Genomic DNA, 20,018 nt, shown 5'->3' on the forward strand with positions numbered 1-20,018 from the left:
GGAGAAAACTTCAAGCACAGTTTTATAAATCCATACCAAGGGTCCTCTCCTAGCATGTTATGACAGGATCTGCAGTAGTTATGATAAAGAAATCCAGTTTGAAAGTCAGATAACTGCATTCTGATGTAGGCATAGCATGTCATATCCTCTGGTCCAGAACAACAGCATATAACTTAAAATATTTTCAGCCTATCAAAGAAAAATCACTGACCAGTCCTTTAGTGGGTGATAAGTGGTATACCTGATATTAACCCTAGTACTAAGTGTCTTATCGTTTATAGTTTGCACACTCTAGACTGTACTTTGTTTTCAGTATCCTCAGTTGCAACCCACTTTACACGCTCTTCAAAATAAATAAATAAATAAATACATATATAAATAAATACAGTAAAACACTGGCATATTCTAACAAAACATCTCTATTGTCAAGAAATATTACTACTTTGAACAGAAGTATCCTTGCACTCACCTATACAGAAAAGGCCCAAGGCTTAAGGTTAAATTAAATCCAGAATGTACTTAGGCCTTGGGATATGCCCTTCAATAATCAAAAAAATACAGATCTGCAGCTAAAATAAAGGCATAATTCTTTTCTTCCTCAGCATAGTCTTTCTAAAAATAAACTTCATTTTGTAGTTCCAAGTTTATCTCACTATTCTATTTTTGTCTTTAATATTTTGCTCTGAAGTATTGCAAAAGTGGAAAAATGAATTATGCTGTTTGACTTTTGCTTGGACATACTTACAAGCAGGTATTTGTTTTGTCATGGGGCTCATTCTATGCTCTTAGTAGAATTGGCCCTGATGTGACATCCCAGGGCATGATTTCAGGTTTCTTTTGCCTGCAAAATGCTGAGGAAATGGCTGTCATAGTCATATAAAATACCAATACTGATTAAAATTTGACATAATTAGCTAAGTGGGCCAAAGTGTGCTTCAGAAATGTATGTGATTGGCAAATCATTATTCTTCCCATGAATTATGGACATAAACATATTCATCATTTAGGTAGGATATGGTTTGTTCCTTCTAAGTAAACTTTCTAGTCCTATTTTAATTTTTCAGGTTTCCTGGTACCTTATCATACATGTGGGTAGTTACACCAAATATATACTCATTAGAACAAGGGATTGAACCTTATTAATATCATCATAGCTGCACTGCTAAATCAATGCACTTCTCTTCTAGTACAGACTGTTCAGTTGACCAAACAGAGGTACTCGGGAACAATTTTATCAGAAGAGATGTATAGCAGAGAAGGGAGACCCAAAGAGGCCTAACAAGTTGGGTAAAGGTCTTAAGACAACAAGTTCCCCAAGAATTATTGAAGTCTGAAATCTGATAAATCTGTACCACATCAAAATTCCTGAAGAATCTGTATGTAATGTTGGTATTTTAAGTTAGGCTCTAATTAGGAAGGAAAGGATATGGTTGATGGTGATAACTTTTAAGGTAACAGTCTGGCTTTAGAAAAGACTTATATGCAATCAAAAATTCAGCTTTGCATTTCTGCTATTCCTTTGTTATGACGCTCAAGTTTGGGCTGTTTTTCTGACAAAATATGGCATCCTTTTATAACATATGAAATTGAAGTTTTAAAACATTTTAATATTTACAGCTCTTTCTGATTATGAGCAGCATGAGCCAAAGCACTTCATTCTCAGAATAGAGGTGGTAACTTCCTAATATCCATTCTATTTGTAGACCCTCTCTCATGAATGCATTGCATTTTAAATGGTTGTATTGCCAAAGAGTTTTTCTGAGTAGCCTAATTAGAGCATTTCTGTTGCTCTATGATCCAGTCTACTGTCAAGAAGCTCTAGGTTTGCCTCACAGTATTTTTTTTGTCACAGTTTTATAAGATAAATAGAATGTTATCCATTTAAAACTATGACTTTCCTACAAACAATATATATGATGGTAATAATGATAAATTGTTATACATTTAGTACGGAAAACTTATCAGTATTTGACAGAAAAAATAAACATTGTTGAATATATATATACATATATATATGTATATATACTCAATAGTTCTCATAGAAAATAATATCCTACCTTCTCCAGTGCTATCATTGGGATGTTGTTGAAAATCATGCCTTTTTTTTTTTTTCTGTCTTTTAACACTAGGTCAGATGTTGCAATATTGTACAATGATCGTTCTGTTCTTGAAAATCATCATGTAAGTGCTGCTTATAGACTCATGCAAGAAGAAGAGATGAACATTCTGGCAAATTTAACCAAAGATGACTGGAGGTAAGTCATCTTCTGACATTCAGACATAATTCCAATGTTTAAAAATAGTAAAAACTCCAGGCCTTCTCTATGGAGTCTATTTTGAGAGTTCAAATTACAGGAAAAACTCTTGGCACTGGAGCAAGTAATGGATATTTAGAGCTTAGAGAAATCTGCTGTGGTGTAAAGAAGTACTGTTTGGAAGATGCCAAATAGTTTTCTTAGTGAGGTTGTGCTTTTATGAGGCACAGTGTTGGAGTGTGTGTACAAAGTCTCTGACAAGATAGTTCTTCAGCAAAACCTCAGAGCTGCCCCTCTTGAGGTAGGTTATCTTTGTCTAACAGTGGGTTAAAACCCCATTGCAGAATCACACTCTACTGCCAGTCTGATCACTACTGCCTGTGGGATTTCTGTTGTGTAATGTGGCACAGCATAGTCATATCTTTGTTAAGCATTAAAAAATGAGATATATGGAAAGTCCCAAAATAATAAAGTAAAGATCCAGAAGCACCACGGAATTCTTACCTTTTTTTTTTTTTTTTTTCTTCTTAATGTACTTCCTGATGAAAATTTCACCAGCTGAAAGAGTAAGGATCATAACTGACATATCACAAATACCAAGATATGTAAGAACAAAATGAGCAAGTGCTAGAGTTTTTTCTCAGCTATTAAAGGAGGCTTGTTTGTATAGCATAGAGAACACTACATATAGCCCTTAAACATGAGTCTTCTGTGTGTTTCTGTAGACATAGCTATTATCATTTAGAGATCCTAAAAATAACTTTTAAATAGGTGGACTGTGAATCCAGCCAGAGATGTTCTGCTTCCAAGAGGTTCTGCCACAGTAAATGATGCCACCGTAAATAACAGAGCTATACTTTACTTCATTTATATTTTTACACAACTCTACAGTTATAAGAATACATCAATATCACAACAAATTTTTGCATAGTGTATATTTACAGACTGGTAAGGACTGATTTACATGGTAGAATTACATGATTTTACTTATCTATGTGATCAGTACATCGCCAAACAAATGCATTATTGAATGTAAGTCGGCTGATCCTTTTGGCTTTCAGTTCATTATTTTCTGTAGGTGCTCCAATACGCTTGATATTAAAGAATTTTTAATTTTTTAATTTAGTAAAAAGTGAAAGGAGAAACATACACTTTTTCATTCTCATAAAGGATTTCTTCTCAGAGGATACTCATTTGGATTTAGTTATCATAAAATTTGTATTGTAAATTTAGTTCTGGAGAAAGATCTCTGGAAGTAAATTGTAAACTTCTGCAATAATACTCATATACAGCCAGATTTTAAATGTCAACATTAGAAAGAATCTTGATCTGCTGGGACCTGTTTTCTGGACCATTTGCTCTTCTATTGCATTTCTTTTCTCCATGTTGTTTGAACATGTGATGGTATACTATGTTTCTTTAGAAGTTACTCAATCACAGACTAAATGCTTTTCAATCTCCTCTCACTGTAACCCAGTTTGAATTTACTGGGGGATTTTGTTTTAGCTTTGTGAATTTTGATGGATTACAGTGGCCGCACACTATTATATTCAGCCAATTTGAAGTTGGTGGGTTTGAAATTAATAGAGAGAGTAGAATTTCTGGTCCAACATGTGGGGCTATTCAGTACAATTTAGAATAAATTTATGAAACCTGATTAATAAGCTCAAGCAGCTACACTAGGACACACAGTTCCATGTTTTGTTGCTTAGACATTTAGAATCTGTACTTTCAATGAAACGCATAACTTCCAAAGTGCCAGTCCGAGAACATGTTCAACCTGTAGAAGTCTGATGCTTTAGATGGTCAGTCATGGAAATCATGATTTCTTGGTATTTATTTCTAATTTTCAAAAATATTTCCATCACCCTGTCATCAGATACAATTGTTTGTTGGTACAATGAAAGAAGCTCCTCAATTTCTAATTATTTAGAGAGTGAACTTCTTGGATCTACATTGAAATTCATAGAATCATTAAGGTTGGAAAGACCTCCAAGATCATCTGTTCCAACCCTACCCCTACCACCAATATCACCCACTAAACCATGTCCCTAAGCACCATGTCCAACTTTTCCTTAAACACCCCCGAGGACAGTGACTAAGCTACTAGACTAACAGTTTTGAAATTTGCACTGAATCATATTGGCAGTAAATTAAAATGATAATTTGTTCAACTTTTTAATGTACTTCCTGGCACTAATTAATTTCTTGACCACTGTCAGATCTGTTTTTTGAGTTGCAGTGAATTCTTTTTTTTTTCTTTTTTTTTTTTTTTCAATTAATACCCCTGCTTATTTAAACTGTAGTTCTGCTAATTATTTCAACAAGATGAAGCAAAATGACTAGGAATGACTTTATAGTATTACACTTTCTTTTCTGCATATTAACATTAAGATAAATGAACTAATAAACTGTCAGCTTCAGTTAAGTTTAAAACACAGAATTTGGGTATGAACAGGGAAACACTGCCAGCATCCTAATGAGGATGCCCTTTGTGGATAATGCATGTGACATTCGTAGTCATTTCTCACTCTTTTCTCAATCCTGAAAATATGTTCCAGTTCTCCATATTAGCTTTTTTCTGTCACTTAGCCCTCCCAGGAACTAAAGAGGTATCCCTTTTTCTCCTACTTTCTCCTTTAATTTACTGGGTGCATGGTGTTTTAGCACCCTATATGTTATGTCAATGATTACAAATGGACAGGCAGTATTAAAGTCCCAAACCATTCCAGTCATAAAGTATACATTGATATTATAAATGGTTATATAAAAAAGACTAAAAAAATGCATAATAAACATCATCTCTTTCACAACTGTTCTTGGGAGTCTTCTGCCTGAGGAAAGCAGGATTGCTATAACTTGCAAAATGAGCCTTAGGTCTTCAGTTCTCATCCTATCCTGTTCCTGCAGTTTTAACTCTATGATCACTAGTGCCCAACTGACTAAATGTCTTTGTCATGAACAAATCCAGGTAAAACTGGTTTCTGTTTATTGGATAAATACTTAATGGAGAAATTCATGTGTTACTCCTTGTCTCTTGTTATTGCAACATTATTCATGTCATTTTTTCACATAATATTTCATCTGCTACTTGTTTACAAATATCCATAGGACATATGTTTATGGGAAGATTAAGAAAAGATGACAGAAGAGGAGATAACCATTCACTTAAGAAAAATGGATACTGAATACACAAAAGCAGTATTCTTCAAACTGTGGGCTCCCCAAAATTGCTATGTGTTATAAATATTACAGTTGCTTTTCTTGTCATAGAACAAAAGGTGGTAACACCTATGCATCATTTTGCTGTGGTAGCGTGAGCAGTGCTAACTGTATTATCATGATACCTTTAACTGTGGACTGCCTAATGAAGTAGGCAGAGGTTTCTCTACGGGAGTTCTGTCTGAGGTTGGCTGAGGTCTCCTTCAATATGGAAGTTGAAAGGGTCTTTTTCCCTGGGAGGTGGTTAAGGAATGGTTTGATTCCAAGAGTAATCTTGTGTGCAATGTTAGTACACTGAGCCCTCTTGGATCTAGTGAAACTTTAGTTAAATGTTTCTCTACTGGTTCTGTATTTTCTGTCTCTCTGTTAATGATGGATGAGAGTGCAGGTAGAAAAATCTTTGCATACTGTAGGTAGGAGAGCTTCTTCTTTGCTATTTAGCAGTTTTAGTGGCCTGAAATCTTCAGTAGTGTGTGAAAAGGACAGTAAATTGTTTTATTCTTCTTCAGGTGACAGACGTAATAATTTGGGTTTGTCACTTGCCATGACAGTGTGAATCTACCAGAAGCTGCATTTTGCTTGTGTGTGTGTCTGATGTGATGGGAGTGGGCATATTACTGAATACTCCTGAAAGAAATTTCAGAACTTGGAAAGGTAATAGGAGAATCTTCCATAGGAATGGAAGTGATAATTATTTCAGTTTTGCAAGCAGCAAGGTTTAACAATGCTGAGCCCTCAGTCTTCATGCAGTTTAGCATTTTTCTTTTTTTAAATGGATTTGGCTATGTTTGAAGGTTACGCTTTCAAAGCATTGTGGAGAAGAAAAGGTTGGGATGCAAATTAGTCTCTCATTATGAGGTCAGACAAGGTAAGTCATTTTCTAAACTCAGGTTGCTATGGCTGGATATTATCATTTGAGTAGAAGTGAGAGGGCTGAGTCTTTATCCAGTTATATCAAAGTAAGTCAGGAATAACACAAAAAACAATGAGGGGTATCAGCTTAAATATGCCATTAATTTGACTCAAAAGCAGTCTTGATAGTTTATTATAAAAAACATTCTAACAACCCTGAAGAAAACTACAACTTACCTCTTTTAAAATGTATTTCTTTGAAAAACAAATGTTGTTAAATAAATCAAAGACTGAATATGGTATAAAAGATCAGTGAGAATTACTTAAGTAGGATTCTACTGTTGTAATTGATACTTGGACATCTTAAGATTGGGGTTTGCTCATGAAGATATATGCTTCATAAACAAAGATTTAATGTGAATGAATTCTCCACCATGTGTACTCTCTAGGCCTTGTTAAAAACATATAGAGAAGCAATAGACTCCTACAAGGTCTACATACAATCCTTCTACCTTGAGAAAAGCAGAATTCTCCAAATCAGTAATAATTACTGACAAAACAAATGTACTTTCACATACTATGAAAATTAATATGCTTTCTCACGATTCATATTTTACTATTTTAATATTCACTTAAGAGAAAACTGATGGATAAGCCAAAATCTCTAGCCCTAATACCAAGATACAGATAAACTATAAATCCTGAACTTGTTTTGACTCATGTAATAGGCATTAAGGAACTTCTGACATGAGTTGTAGTTTGACATAATATTCATATATTGGCATAATGTTCATAGCATTTCAGATGTAATACCTCTTGCTCTTTTGAGTGTTTTCAGTCTTCTTCCTAGATTTAGTGTTGTGCCTGCTTTGCACCAATATGAGGGCAGTAACAAAAGATACCAATATATTCTCCTGTGTGGTGGTGAGTCTAGAGACTGACTTTTTTTGAATACTTTACTTCTGGAAAGGAAGGAATGACTTATAATATGTTACAGAAATGCCTTTAATTTTAGTTTATATACTAGAAAAGAGGAATTCCGAACCAGTGTGACTCTGAAATAGTGATTACAGAGAACATTTTTTGAAGTACATTGCTTCTACACAATCCTTTTACAATATAATGGTCAAGTTGTTAATTATTTATTTAAATGCTTTAAAAAATGTAATAAAAACCATGATGCTGTTTAGAAAGTTATAAATTAACAAGTACTGCTTAAAGAAATGTTCCATATGTAGAATAAATGAATTGTAATGAGTCATTTTGCTTTTAATTATTCTTAGGGAGTTGCGTAGCTTGGTCATTGAGATGGTCTTGTCTACAGATATGTCGGGTCATTTTCAACAAATTAAAACAATGCGACATACTCTACAGCAGGCAGAGGGGTAGGTCATTTTCCATTCTGTTCATTATCTGTAGTCTTTAAATGAGCTCATGTACAAGAAAAGACTTCAAATAGTTGTTTTTGTTCTGAGATAATTGGAGCATGTCCTTGAATTGACAGGGTAGACAAAGCCAAAGCCATGTCTTTGATTCTACATGCAGCAGACATAAGCCATCCAGCAAAATCGTGGGAACTGCACTACCGGTGGACCATGGCCCTGATGGAAGAATTTTTTCGACAGGTGCCATTTTAAAAATCTTTAAATAAGCTAGTTCAAGAAGCAATTGTTACACAATTAAGTATTTTCTTAAGTCTGATTGACGAGCATAGTCAGTAGTATATATTCCTTACTCTTAATACATACCACTGACATTAATTCAACTTTATGTGAGTGAATAAGATGAAATTGTTATAGCTCCATATCTGTTTCAGCTGATACCAGGATTTTAAGTATTGTAGCATTTTTTTCTTTCAATAATAATATAACTTGTCAAGCTGTTTTCATTCTGTAGACAGAAATTTATATATGCTTTGAGTTAAAAAGAAGCGTTTATAGGGTAGGGTGAGGGACTTGAAATAGAAAGATTCATGTTCAGAGAAGAATGCAAAGCTCTGTCTCCATTTAATATTTCAGAAAACCCTCCTATTACTTTTCCTTGCCAGTGCTTGCCATGCATACACCACATCGTTATGAAGGTTTTGCTTTCATAACAGCCCGATCCAAAACCAGAGGTTAGAGGGAATCATCCAGTTAACCCTGGATGATATATTGATGATGTTTTAGGATATATCCTAAAACAAAAATGAAGGCACACCCTTGTGAAAGTCTTTTTTATGAGATACTGAATTGAAAGAAAAAAAAAAACATAGGTGTTGGTGTCACTACTGCCAATTTCTGACTCACCTCAGCAGGTGAAAAAAATTTTCTCTGAAGGGGGGAACGTTCTCCCTGTAATGACTATTTTGGCCATGCACACTTTTAAAGTAACCAAAATACAGTTTAGATATTACACAGTTCCTACAGTTATGCACAGCTTTTAAAAATGATTAATAGAGATAATGAAACAGTATATGTCTCACTCATCTTGATCGTCATTATTTTGCTATATATTAACATTTTCAAATCAGGTCACGCTGGAAGAAAGGATCAGAGAATAAAAGTCAGTAAGTTAACCAGCCAGTCAGTAACCAGGAGGTTATTAGGTTGATCTGCCCTAGAATGTTCTTGCCTAGTTGCTAGTGGTTCTTTATACAAATTCTCAATAGGGAGCATCAGGACATCCTTGACTCTGGGGTTTGCAATGGGGAGACAGAGTGGAGAGCTGGTGCCTTAATCTAAACAAAGAATGGACTAAATTTTGTGGAAATACTGAGTAGTGTCATGAGTTTGTGTCTGTTTCTGTAAATGGAAATGATGAGGATTTTGAACTTCAGAGGAAAAAGGAAGAGCAGACTACCACAGATATATATTACTTGAAAAGGTCAGAAATGACCAACTGTAAAAACATGACAGACTAGACAGAGCCCATGGGACAGTGAGGCAATGTGTTCAGTCAAGTGGATGTAGCATTAGCAATAAACAGCATTACGCTGGTTGTTGAGTGCATAGGATCAGCTAATGTTTTAGCTATACTCTCATTAGACAAAGTAGCTGGATCACAAATAAACTGTTCAAAGCCATGAGCAGGCATTTAGCAATAGAATCAAGTCACCAAGTGTGTTTTTCTGCAGCTCAGCAGTATAAAATGTGAAAGTCACTTAGGCTGTAGAGGAATGTGCAAGGAATTGAATTCCCCCTTTATGGAATAGCTAAGAATAACAGCATGTGTGGAGCAGTTCCAACACATATAAAGTGTGATGAAGTAACTGTACATATAGAAATGTAGTGCAGACATGGGAGGCCTCTTGCTTCCTAGATGCTCTGGCTTGGTTATGCCTCATCTGCTCTGTTGATCTGAACACGTGTGGTGAAAATCTCTGGGATTTCCAGATCTGTGTCAGCCAAGATGAAGTAGTCCAAATGTATACAAAATCCATTAAGTCCTCCTCTTCTTTTCTAAAAATTACTTTTTCTAAAAACAGCAATTCAACTACTTCTATGCCTTGCAGGAAAAAGCAGCAGAGCTTGATAACTACCACCAAGAAAACAATGTATTAACAGGCAGCTTTCAAAGTAGTGGGCCCTAGCAAAAAAATGAACATTCACCTAGACAAAAATCTTTGTTAACTGTTAATCATAATTAAAATATGTGCAGGTGTTAAATTTAAGGAAAAAGCCAAAGAACTTTTAAAGTTTAAAAACAACTACAGAAGGTGTGTTATAATGCCAAGGAAAATCTGAGCTATTTGTTTAAAATAGAAATACACCCACCGATCTCAAAAATTAAAAATAAGGAATATGTAGTTCAAGTCACTCAAAGAAGCACCACAGCTCAGACAACATTAGGCTCTCAGTCTGCAGAGATCCAAAAGTGCAAAAGATAATTTGTCCAGTGAGTTCAGCACCTGAGAAATTTTTTTTTTCACTCTGTTGATCTTTATCTTGATTTTAAATCTCACGAGATTCTAGTAATCAATTTAGATATCAATGCTGTGTCCTTTATTACAATTTATGGCAGACTTGGTTTTATATGACACTTAAGTATTAATTATGTGTTAATTATTTTAATTGAAAACATAAAAAAACATCAAATGGATTCCTCACCAGTGTGGAATTTTCTCTTTTTTAATATCTAGTTTAAGAGGAGATTGCAAAATTAATATTGCTTTAGAAATCCTATATTTACAATGGCTGGAATTGTTAGAGCTACCCCATTTTATATTAAATCACAATCTGTTGCCTGCATTTACATAGAGATACCACTAACACTGCTCTTAGTAGTAACTGAACCTGTGTTCTTTTATACACTAAAGGCAAGTTATGAACACTTGGGTGTAAAATTTATTACTATTACCATAGTAATAAAAATCTCCATTTCCACATGAAACACAATCTGTGGGTTACATCTGTTATTGTGTCTGAAGTGGTTTCATTGCTATTATTAAACTAGATTTGAGAGAAGTTTAGAAATATGATACATGATAAAAAGACTAAGGAAGGTTGATACTGCCCCCTTTATACATCAGCTTCTGATAAGATCTTTGCAAAAATGGTATATTCCTTTACCTCTGCCCACTGAATGATCATGAAACAGCACTCTCCATGACTAACATGTAGAACCATTTTACTTGAAAGACCAAGTTTTCCTTGGTCTATAATGTCAGTGCCTCTGGAAGCCAGGTTTGTTCAGCAACACAAATTATATCTTCCTTTGAAAGATCTGTCTCCTCAGCTTTTTGCGCAACTTGACACTCTGAGCTTTTGCAGGTCAGTTGACCTACCATGCTGTAAAATGGCAATAACACTACCCTGTCTAGACTGTTTTGACAAAAAAAAAAAAAAAAGTCTTTTCAGGTGTAAGGTGTTCAAATACTTACAGAACTAGGTTTGTACAAGTCATATTACTAATGTAATTGAACTCATTCTTTTTTCTGTCTTCAGCAGTAGAGAAATGCATGCTAGTGAGAATGAATTAGTCAGATCATGCCCTTTACCTGTGCAAATCCATTGAAGAAATTTTACACATTGAATAAACCAATGTAATAGAAGGAAACATTTAATGTTTGGTGTACTATTACATACACGCTAAATGTCTCCAATCCCATCACATCTGGGATCAGCAGGATTAAATGGTGAATACTGACAGACTTCATATAAAATGTCATTTATTTTTCTTCCCTGACAAATGTTAAATCTCATTGGCAGATGCCTTGCTCTTGATAAGAGCTTGCTTGCAATAAGTTCCTTTATATAAAAATTGTCAAATGTAAGCTATAATTTTGACTTTTACTTTTCCTGAAATTCTAAAGGTAGAGTGATTTTTTTCTTTTTGCCTGCAGCTTGTTTTTGTTTAAGAATATAAGTGAAGAAAGTAATCTGTTGAATAAATACTAACAGTGTTCAGATTCATTTGTCTCTCTGTCCATATATTAAATATATGCTTATAATATTAAACATTGTTGTTTGCAGGGAGACAAGGAGGCTGCTTTAGGTCTTCAGTTTTCGCCACTCTGTGACCGCAAGTCTACTTTGGTAGCTCAATCCCAAATAGGTAATGACAAGTTGTGTTTTTGTTTTTCTTGTATGTGTAGGAGCATATAAAATCATGTGGACCTTTCCTACACTCATTTTGAATCTTAAATGTTCCAAATCCCATCATATAGAAATTATTTCTTTGTACCGATTTGTTCACTGAACTCATGTGCCCTTAAAGCAACAATATACTGGTCTCCAAAGAATATGGACTTATTGCAACATGTGGTGTGAGGGAGGGATACGAGAGGGATTTAGCAAAGTACTGGGTATGAGCCCAGTTTTTACGGTACACACTTCAGAGTTTGGTAGATAATATCCTCAAACAGGTTGTCTCTTGCTTAAGAACTTAAAGGTATATCTGTGCTACAATCTGAAAACCTGGTAACGTTTTGTAGATGCATCTCAACTAAAGCTAATTCACACATCAGATGTCTGGACTGTGGAGATCTGGTGTGGCATGGTCAAGCCTCCTTGGGCTGAAAAGGACCACTATGTTCGGTTCTCATCAATTCTAATTTCATTTTGGTCAGCAGCAGGCAAAATTCAGCTTCCCATTTTCAGAAATACAGGTCTTGGCTCTCTCTACACCCATTTCCTTCAGCAATAATAATGTAATAAAAACTGGTAAAGATCACTGAGGCTACCCTAGATGCATACTGCATAGATCGGCATGTCCTACTAACAGCTGTACTTTTTATGAGTGAATACGGAACTGCTGGAGAGATTCTACAGGTGAAGGTGTCTTACCCTTGAGTTGAAGCATGTTGTACTGTCTGTTCTTGTTACTTAGAATTTCCTTTATTCCATTTCACTGGGACTTGAAAGGCAATGCACTTGAGCATCACACCTACTGCAGAAAGGAAGCTGGATCCTAGGCTGAAGCACTGCTGCTCACCTTTGTGCTGTGTTGCCTGGTTAGAGTATGAAGACTCCTGGAAATCCATTGCTAGCTCATGTTTTAGATTTTTTTATTTTTTACTTTTTTCCTCTTAGTGTTCAGTGGTGAATAATGCTTCATTCTCTCACTGTGTCATTCCATACCTTGATGAGCACTTTAAAATGCAAAAGACATTGTTCAGAGCTGACATCTCAGAACTGTGGGATGAATGCTGTCTCCTATGGATGTTACTTGTTCTCTTCACTGATTTGACAGAACACTCCTACACACTGTGAAATAACACTTTACCTCCACAGAATAATAAACAGCAGTTTGAAGTATTAACTCCTTGGCAAGAAGTGTTGAATGGTAAAAGAGACAGTATGACTTCTAGCCCCTTGGCTCAACTGTGTTTCTCTTCTATTCAATAAATAATATTCATTTCAAAATGGCAGGTGTGTTCTGCAGTGCATAAAATTTACAAGAAAAAGGAATGAAAAGCTATAATTACTATCGTCTAGTTATATCTACACAGATTCTTTTTTTTTTTTTTTTGGTTTTGCTTTTTTTCCCCTCAAGATTGTACAAGTGGTATCTAGTATATTGTTAGGACTACAGTCAGAAAATCAGCCTGATATCAAGAATTTATTTTTAGTTTTGAGAGCTGTGAAATCTTTCTCTTCTTCTCCTTCAGGTTTCATTGATTTCATAGTAGAACCAACATTTTCTCTTCTTACGGACTCAATGGAGAAAATTGTTATGCCTCTTATAGAGGAAGCATCAAAATCTGAAAGTCCTGCATTTGGGATACCCGGGTATGAATACACTACTTCTTTTTTGAACTGAAATAACTAACATAATAACCCGGGTATGAATATACTGTTTCTGTTTTGAACTGACATAACTAACATAATGATGTATTTCTTGGAATTTTTATAATTATTTTAAGAGTTGGAAAAGTAACATAAATAGCTATACAGTATTGCCACCACGTGGTGCTATCTTGTATTTGCAGTATGCTATTCCTCCATCGACTGTGGATGATCATGCATAATAAAAGGCAAAAACACAATAATGAGTAGAATACACACATAAAATATAAGTTTATTTTCTACTGCATCTCTGATAGCATTTTTCCTTTGAGTATAATCTTTGTAATAGATTAATGAAGTTCCTAGTTCTGTTATCCTTGAATCTTTTTCAGTATAATTTTAATTAACAGTTCTTTGATTTCTGATAGACATTTGGAAGTGCAAGTGGTGAAGGCAGCTTTAGTTTTTTTCTGAGTATTTTGTTACAGAATCATTGAATGGTTTGTGTTGGAAGGGACCTTAAAGATCATCTGGTTCCAATCCCCTTGCTACGGGCAAGGACACCTCCCACTAGACCAGGTTGCCCAGGGCCTCATCCAACTTGGCCTTGAACACTTCGAGGCATGGGGCATCTACCTCTCTGGGCAACCTGTTCCAGTGCCTCACCACCCTTTGTGTAAAGAATTTCTTCCTTATATCTAATCTAAATCTACCCTCTTTTAGTTTAAAGCCATTACACCTTGTTCTATCACTACACTTCCTGATAAAGATGCGGTAGGTCATTTTGCTTCTTCACATTCCCATTTTAGTATTATTTCATATATACATGGAAGCCAAAAATGAATCAATTTAAATTCCACTTGAGAGATTTAAGTACACTATTAATGAGATGTAGGTGTTTTTTTTGTTTGTTTGGTTGTTGTTTTGCCCATCAAGCTCTTGATTTTTGCACCATGATAGAAGATGTCTACAAAATAAAATATTATGGTGTGATGTGATTACCTGTGCAAAGCCAGAATTAATTTTCATCCTAAAATTGAAATTAATCCAGAATTAATTTTCATCCTAAAAACAATATTTTTTTCTATACCTTTACATTTATCTGCATATTCACATACAAATAATCACTTTGGACTGTACTTTACCTTACTTGTAAGGTAGCTGCAGTAGCTCGTAAGTGGTGGTTAGTGCCTTTTTTTTTTTTCTTATTAATTTTAATAAAGTTCCGGGTATTTTAGTTTTCCATATTATTTTGAAGGGCTGGATTGTATTGCCACTGTACTACACCCTGTTTTGACTACAATTGAAAGTATTGTACCTTGAAGAGAAATTTTACCTGAAGATAAACTCATTTATCTGCCAATGTATTGTCATGTCTTGCTTTTTTCAAATGGGTCAAATAGCTATCAGATGTTTTTCCTGTGAGCCCCCAAAGATACTGATTAAAAACATAGCAAAGAAGCTGCTTCAAAATGGTTACATAAACTTTCTTTCAAGATCCAGCCTACAAGTAATATATTTCCACAACCCCCACCCTCCCCCTGGCTTTCCTGGAAAAAGGTTGGTAAGAATCATTCCCAGGTTACAGTTTCATGAGTTGCAGAAATGTCTTGTATCTTAGGCACACTTTTTAGGCATACTTTGTTGAACGCTCTTATTTCTATATAGTGATTACCTGTAGGAATTTGACTCAAACGAACTGTTAGTGTATTATTAAAAACTACCTTATTGTGCACCTAATTCATATTTTTTTTTTCTTTTTTTTTCCCTTTTGCAGCCAGAATAGTTTGGGAGCAGTAAGCAATGCTGAAACACAAAGACGACACAATTTTAAAACTACAGCAAGTGATGGAGGGACTCACACAGAAAATTCTCTAGCAACTGTAGACCTAACAAGCTTTAAGAACAACTTGATGCAGATCATTCAAGCAAACAAAGAAAGATGGAAGGAATTAGCAGAAGAAGGTATGATATACTAAGGAGGGATGTTTTATAGTTTACTCCCTAATATCTCTTCTAATTTAATTTTTGATTTTCCCTCACCCTATAAAAATACATAGTTGTATTGGATTCATGGATTTTATTTCATGTTTGTTTAGATGGCCCTGTTCTGTTCTCTCAGGAGGCATAGAGAGATGTAGGTAGCCAGGCTATGAGAGGAAATCCTACAGCCTGTGCAATAAAGCTCTGTGTTGCTCAGCTTATCTTTAGAGGGATGGTTTGAAAAAGTGCATTTTTGCATATTAATCATAACTGATACTGACATCTGCCTTAAATGCCAAAATCAACAATTCAAAGTATGATGTGCTGCTGCATTTGTTAAGAAACATAAAAATGATACTTTGCTATTAGAAATCCGATTTGTTCCCCACTGTATGGAACAAAATTCTGTATTACAGGTTTCTTGGGACTACACTGTAGGCAATTATTTAAATAACCCAAAATAAAGATTTTGGCAATCGCAGAGTGTATTAGACTCAAATAAGTCCAAAAGTGACTTTTGATTTGCCAGTTGTTAGTTAATAATGACAAACCTACATCAAGCATCTTAGTTCATGAGCCATAACTGAAAATTTTTCTGGGGTTGCAGTTATCTGAGTGAAATGATTTGTGATAATTGCTGTGTGAACACAATTTATAACCTTAATCCAGGTTAACTGAATGCCATTTGAGAACATGTTGTCCACACAGTCTGTGCTGTTTCCAAGTAAGCACCTAGAACATTTTAGTATAGTGTTTCACTGCTGTGAAGAACTTTACATGATCTGATACTGACTATCAGGAATGATACATTGGTATACAGTGCCAGCCTTGTCTCTCACCCCATCATCCAAAGCAGCATCTTTTTTTCTCTCTCATTAAGAGAATATTAAGTAAGAACAAGCTTCCATACTTATATGGTGATGACGAATTGAGAGTTAGGCAGAAGTGGCAGCTAAGGAGGAGGTGTAACTCATATTGTCACTTCTGCACAAGCAATTTCATATGATCAATTGTCTCTTTTGATATCATCCAACTAATACTGTGTGGTCAAAAGGACAAAACTGCTAATTTATGATGATCCATGGATGGCAGGAGTAGGCCACGGACCACTTAGCTACAGCCTACAGAAATCAAACAGTCCTGGGCTATCTACATCCAACATCCTTCAATGTGGAAAAATGGAGAACTTGCTGTCTGGAAGTCTGCCACTTCAGTTGCATCTACTACTAACCAGCCAGTTTGATTTTGGTACATCAGCATTCTGCTACATTACCGTGGAGGTGTACAATGCTATCAAAAAGATAATTTCTTCTTCATTTTCAGTACTTTGTAGTGCTCTATAAATTAGTGATAGATTCAATTAAGTTAAATGGGACTATTAACAGCCATAGAAAAGCCAGAGCTTCTCACAGTAAGAGATTTAAGAATTCTTTGAAGGTAAATGATTGTTTCTGTATACAGTCAATCTTATTGTGAGGCCCAGCAAGATCCAAGAAATCAGGCAGGTTTTTTACAGTGAGAAACAGATTTATTAAAGTTCAAGACCTCTATGGACCTTGTTGAGATTTTAGTTGTCCAGATTCTAGGATCCCCTTCTTTTCCTCCACCAACTGATGAAGTATGTCTAAGTATTTCCTGAACAGAATTATGGGATTACAGTAGAACGTACATTAGGAAAACTGATGGGTAAGTGGAGGTATCTGGTGTAGAGGCTAGACCTTGATGAATGATATCTGCTCTGTGTGATTTTGGCTGAATCTGTTTTGCAAAACCTCTGTGAGAACAAGGAAGAGATTTATAGAAAACTGCCCGCGTAAAGAGGCCACTTGCAGCAACATCTGCAGTTGACTGGATCAAGGCATGAAGACCTTCATGGTAGCTGGTTAGAATCTAGAGGGACCTTGTGAATAGTGCAAATACTTTTGAGTACAGGTTTCTATTTTTTTAATATACATATGCTAAGTTTTTTTAAATAAAAGCTATGGGGGGATTTTATAGGTTTTGTGAAAGTTAAGATATTTTCCATTCATGTTTTTGCATTGCAATTAAAACTTTTACTCCATGTGTGGTCACTAAGAGTTGCTGGAAAAGAAGAAAAGAAGTTTTCACTAAATTAATATCTTCTATGGAGCACTATCTAAGGTAGCACATATGTTCCTTGTTACATAATAATAAGAAGCAATCTTCCCCCATTGGTTCAGACTAGCAATATATCTTCTCTGATGTTGCGCCCTGCAAAGACTAAAAATCCTTAATCAGAGTGTGCCAAATTAGCATGTAGTAAAGAATGAAAAAATGTTGAACTCTTTCCACTTGAAATTCTTTTCAGATTGCTCTCAAGTTTGACTAAGTCTGTAAGTGAATAGCCTGAGACCTTGAACCTGAGATAATTTGTCCTGTTCTGTCAGGATCTTATGCTAGGTTTTCTGACTGTTGCCAAGAAGCCTTTAGGTTGCTCTGGACATATGTACAAAACTGTATTTTATTCATATGTTAGTAGGAGCACCTACTGAGGGAAGAGATACCAGGGATAAATCACTGCCAGGTGAAAGGAATGTTGTTGCTGTCATTATTTCTGGAAAGATAATTTATTACAAACCCCAAAGAGCTGAGTGTGCTGACAGGGTGACATGTATGAGGACAACATGCAGCGGTAACAAGCAGGCTGGCTGTTAGCGTAGACCTCCAAACACTTCCTGAACTGACTTTGAATAACAGTACTTTTGCTTTTAAAAGAACCATCTGCATTCTTGTCCGTAGGTCTGCAAACTCTATATGTTGTTCCCAGACCACCAGATTAGATCCCAGACTCAGGAGAAGTTATCTCTATAATACAGTGTAGTGATACAGATGAACAAAAAATATAAAAAATAAAACTAGCAATAATCCTTGCAGTCTCCTGAGCATGACCTGGACTTGCTCTACCTTCTCACCTTATCAGGGTAAGGCTACAGGTGGAGCACTGTCTGGGAGGCAGTTCAGTGGAGGCAGTGGGCGCTGATGTAGATGGTCTGACTCCTGTACTCAGACAGGCCAGAGCAGAAGACCAAGACACACTGGCAGGGTTGAACACAGGGCAGCTTTCCTGGATCTCCAGTAGGTCCAGCTGCTGGTGCTACTGCTCCCTGAAATGGTGCTCTTGAGACCGTTGACTCAGAGCAAGCAGCTTGTGCAAGCAGCAAAGTGCCTTATTTTGGGAAAGCCTGTGTTAATAAGGAAAGCGCTTATCTACCCAGGCAGCAGTTTGTGAGCTTCTTTACCAAATGGTTCACAAAATAAGATGGCTCAATTTTTCTTAAAAAAAAAAAAAAAAAAAAAGGCCATGTCTTGTATAATTGATGCAGAGTAGCTCAGTCCTCTATAGCCTAAGGGTCCTCAACCTTTCACCACTGGAGAATTAGAGGAATGTTTCTCAGGCCTTTTGGGGAATTATGTTACCAGGGAATTACCATAATGATCAAACATCTGGGATTCTAATTTGAAAGCCTTGATGTTTAATTAATATTCCAAGCCCCTAATCACCAGATAATCTGTCTTTGTTCAACCCAACACAGTGATAAAGAGACCATTTCTGCTTTTTTTCAACACCTAGTAGTGATGGCTGCTCCTATTTGAATTGTGATAGTTGTAGCAAACTGACAGTAAAGATGCTCAGATGAGTCTGAGAGGTTGTTACATTAAGGAAGATGTTTGCTTAATGGATTTTAAGGTCTGGGAATTATTGGCCTATTGAAAAACCTGTAAGAAACAACTTGTTGGGAAAGATTTAAGTGTCATAGAAGATACTTCATGATGCAGTTATACATAGAACATAGAAAAATTGCACACATTATCTTGACTTTACAGGTGAACAAACAGAGGCACAGACAGCTTAGGACACTCACCACAGGTCATACAATAAAACAAAGGAATCCAGTGTACAGACCAAGGGTCTAGCTGCCAGTTGGATGGGCCCATCATTAAAGCATGCTAACATTGTTCAACTTCAGGATAATATGACCAGCAGTGCTATTCATTCTTCCCGGTGTATGCTTATGTGATGAGTTAACTGTTACAGGACCTGAACCAAAGTTGCATTATTTGTATGGAAAGCAATCAGTGGCAAACTGTCCTCAACACCTTTTGCCTAAGGATAGTGCTGCATGCATGGCTCGAAAAACTAAGCAAGGCTCTCACACTGTCTTGTGCTTAATTTTGATAATAAAAATAAGGAAAAAAACAATTTGCATCTTTGTAGTGAGAATCAGCTTTTTTTTTATTTTTTTTTTTTTTTTTTTTTTTTTTTTTCCCCATGGGCTGCAGCTTTGAATAACAAATGTCTCTTCTGAAAGACCTCGGCATCACACCTGCAGGCCCCCCTCAGGCACTTTCAGACCTGCATCCTTCCAGTCACAATAACCACAGGGTTCAGCTCCATTTTGTCTGAAAGATTATCTCTGCAGACTCCCTAATAAGAAGAGAGTAACAGCTGCTGAAATGCAAAAATCTGATGGCATAT

General features: G+C 35.8%; 1 protein-coding gene across 5 annotated transcripts in view; it reads left to right on the forward strand.

The window, feature by feature from the left end:
* The window catches only part of PDE1A (phosphodiesterase 1A), a 183,405-nt gene that overhangs the window by 146,578 nt on the left and 16,809 nt on the right, over positions 1–20,018 (forward strand). For all 5 annotated transcript variants that reach the window (XM_040561584.1, XM_040561586.1, XM_040561588.1 and 2 more), the window contains 6 exons: positions 2,130–2,255; positions 7,613–7,714; positions 7,834–7,954; positions 11,783–11,864; positions 13,420–13,540; positions 15,315–15,502. In XM_040561584.1, coding sequence (XP_040417518.1) covers positions 2,130–2,255; positions 7,613–7,714; positions 7,834–7,954; positions 11,783–11,864; positions 13,420–13,540; positions 15,315–15,502 — 740 coding nt within the window. The remainder of the gene's footprint in view (positions 1–2,129; positions 2,256–7,612; positions 7,715–7,833; positions 7,955–11,782; positions 11,865–13,419; positions 13,541–15,314; positions 15,503–20,018) is intronic.

Source organism: Cygnus olor, chromosome 6, assembly GCF_009769625.2.
Source record: "Cygnus olor isolate bCygOlo1 chromosome 6, bCygOlo1.pri.v2, whole genome shotgun sequence".
In the NCBI taxonomy this organism is placed as follows: Eukaryota; Metazoa; Chordata; class Aves; order Anseriformes; family Anatidae; genus Cygnus; species Cygnus olor.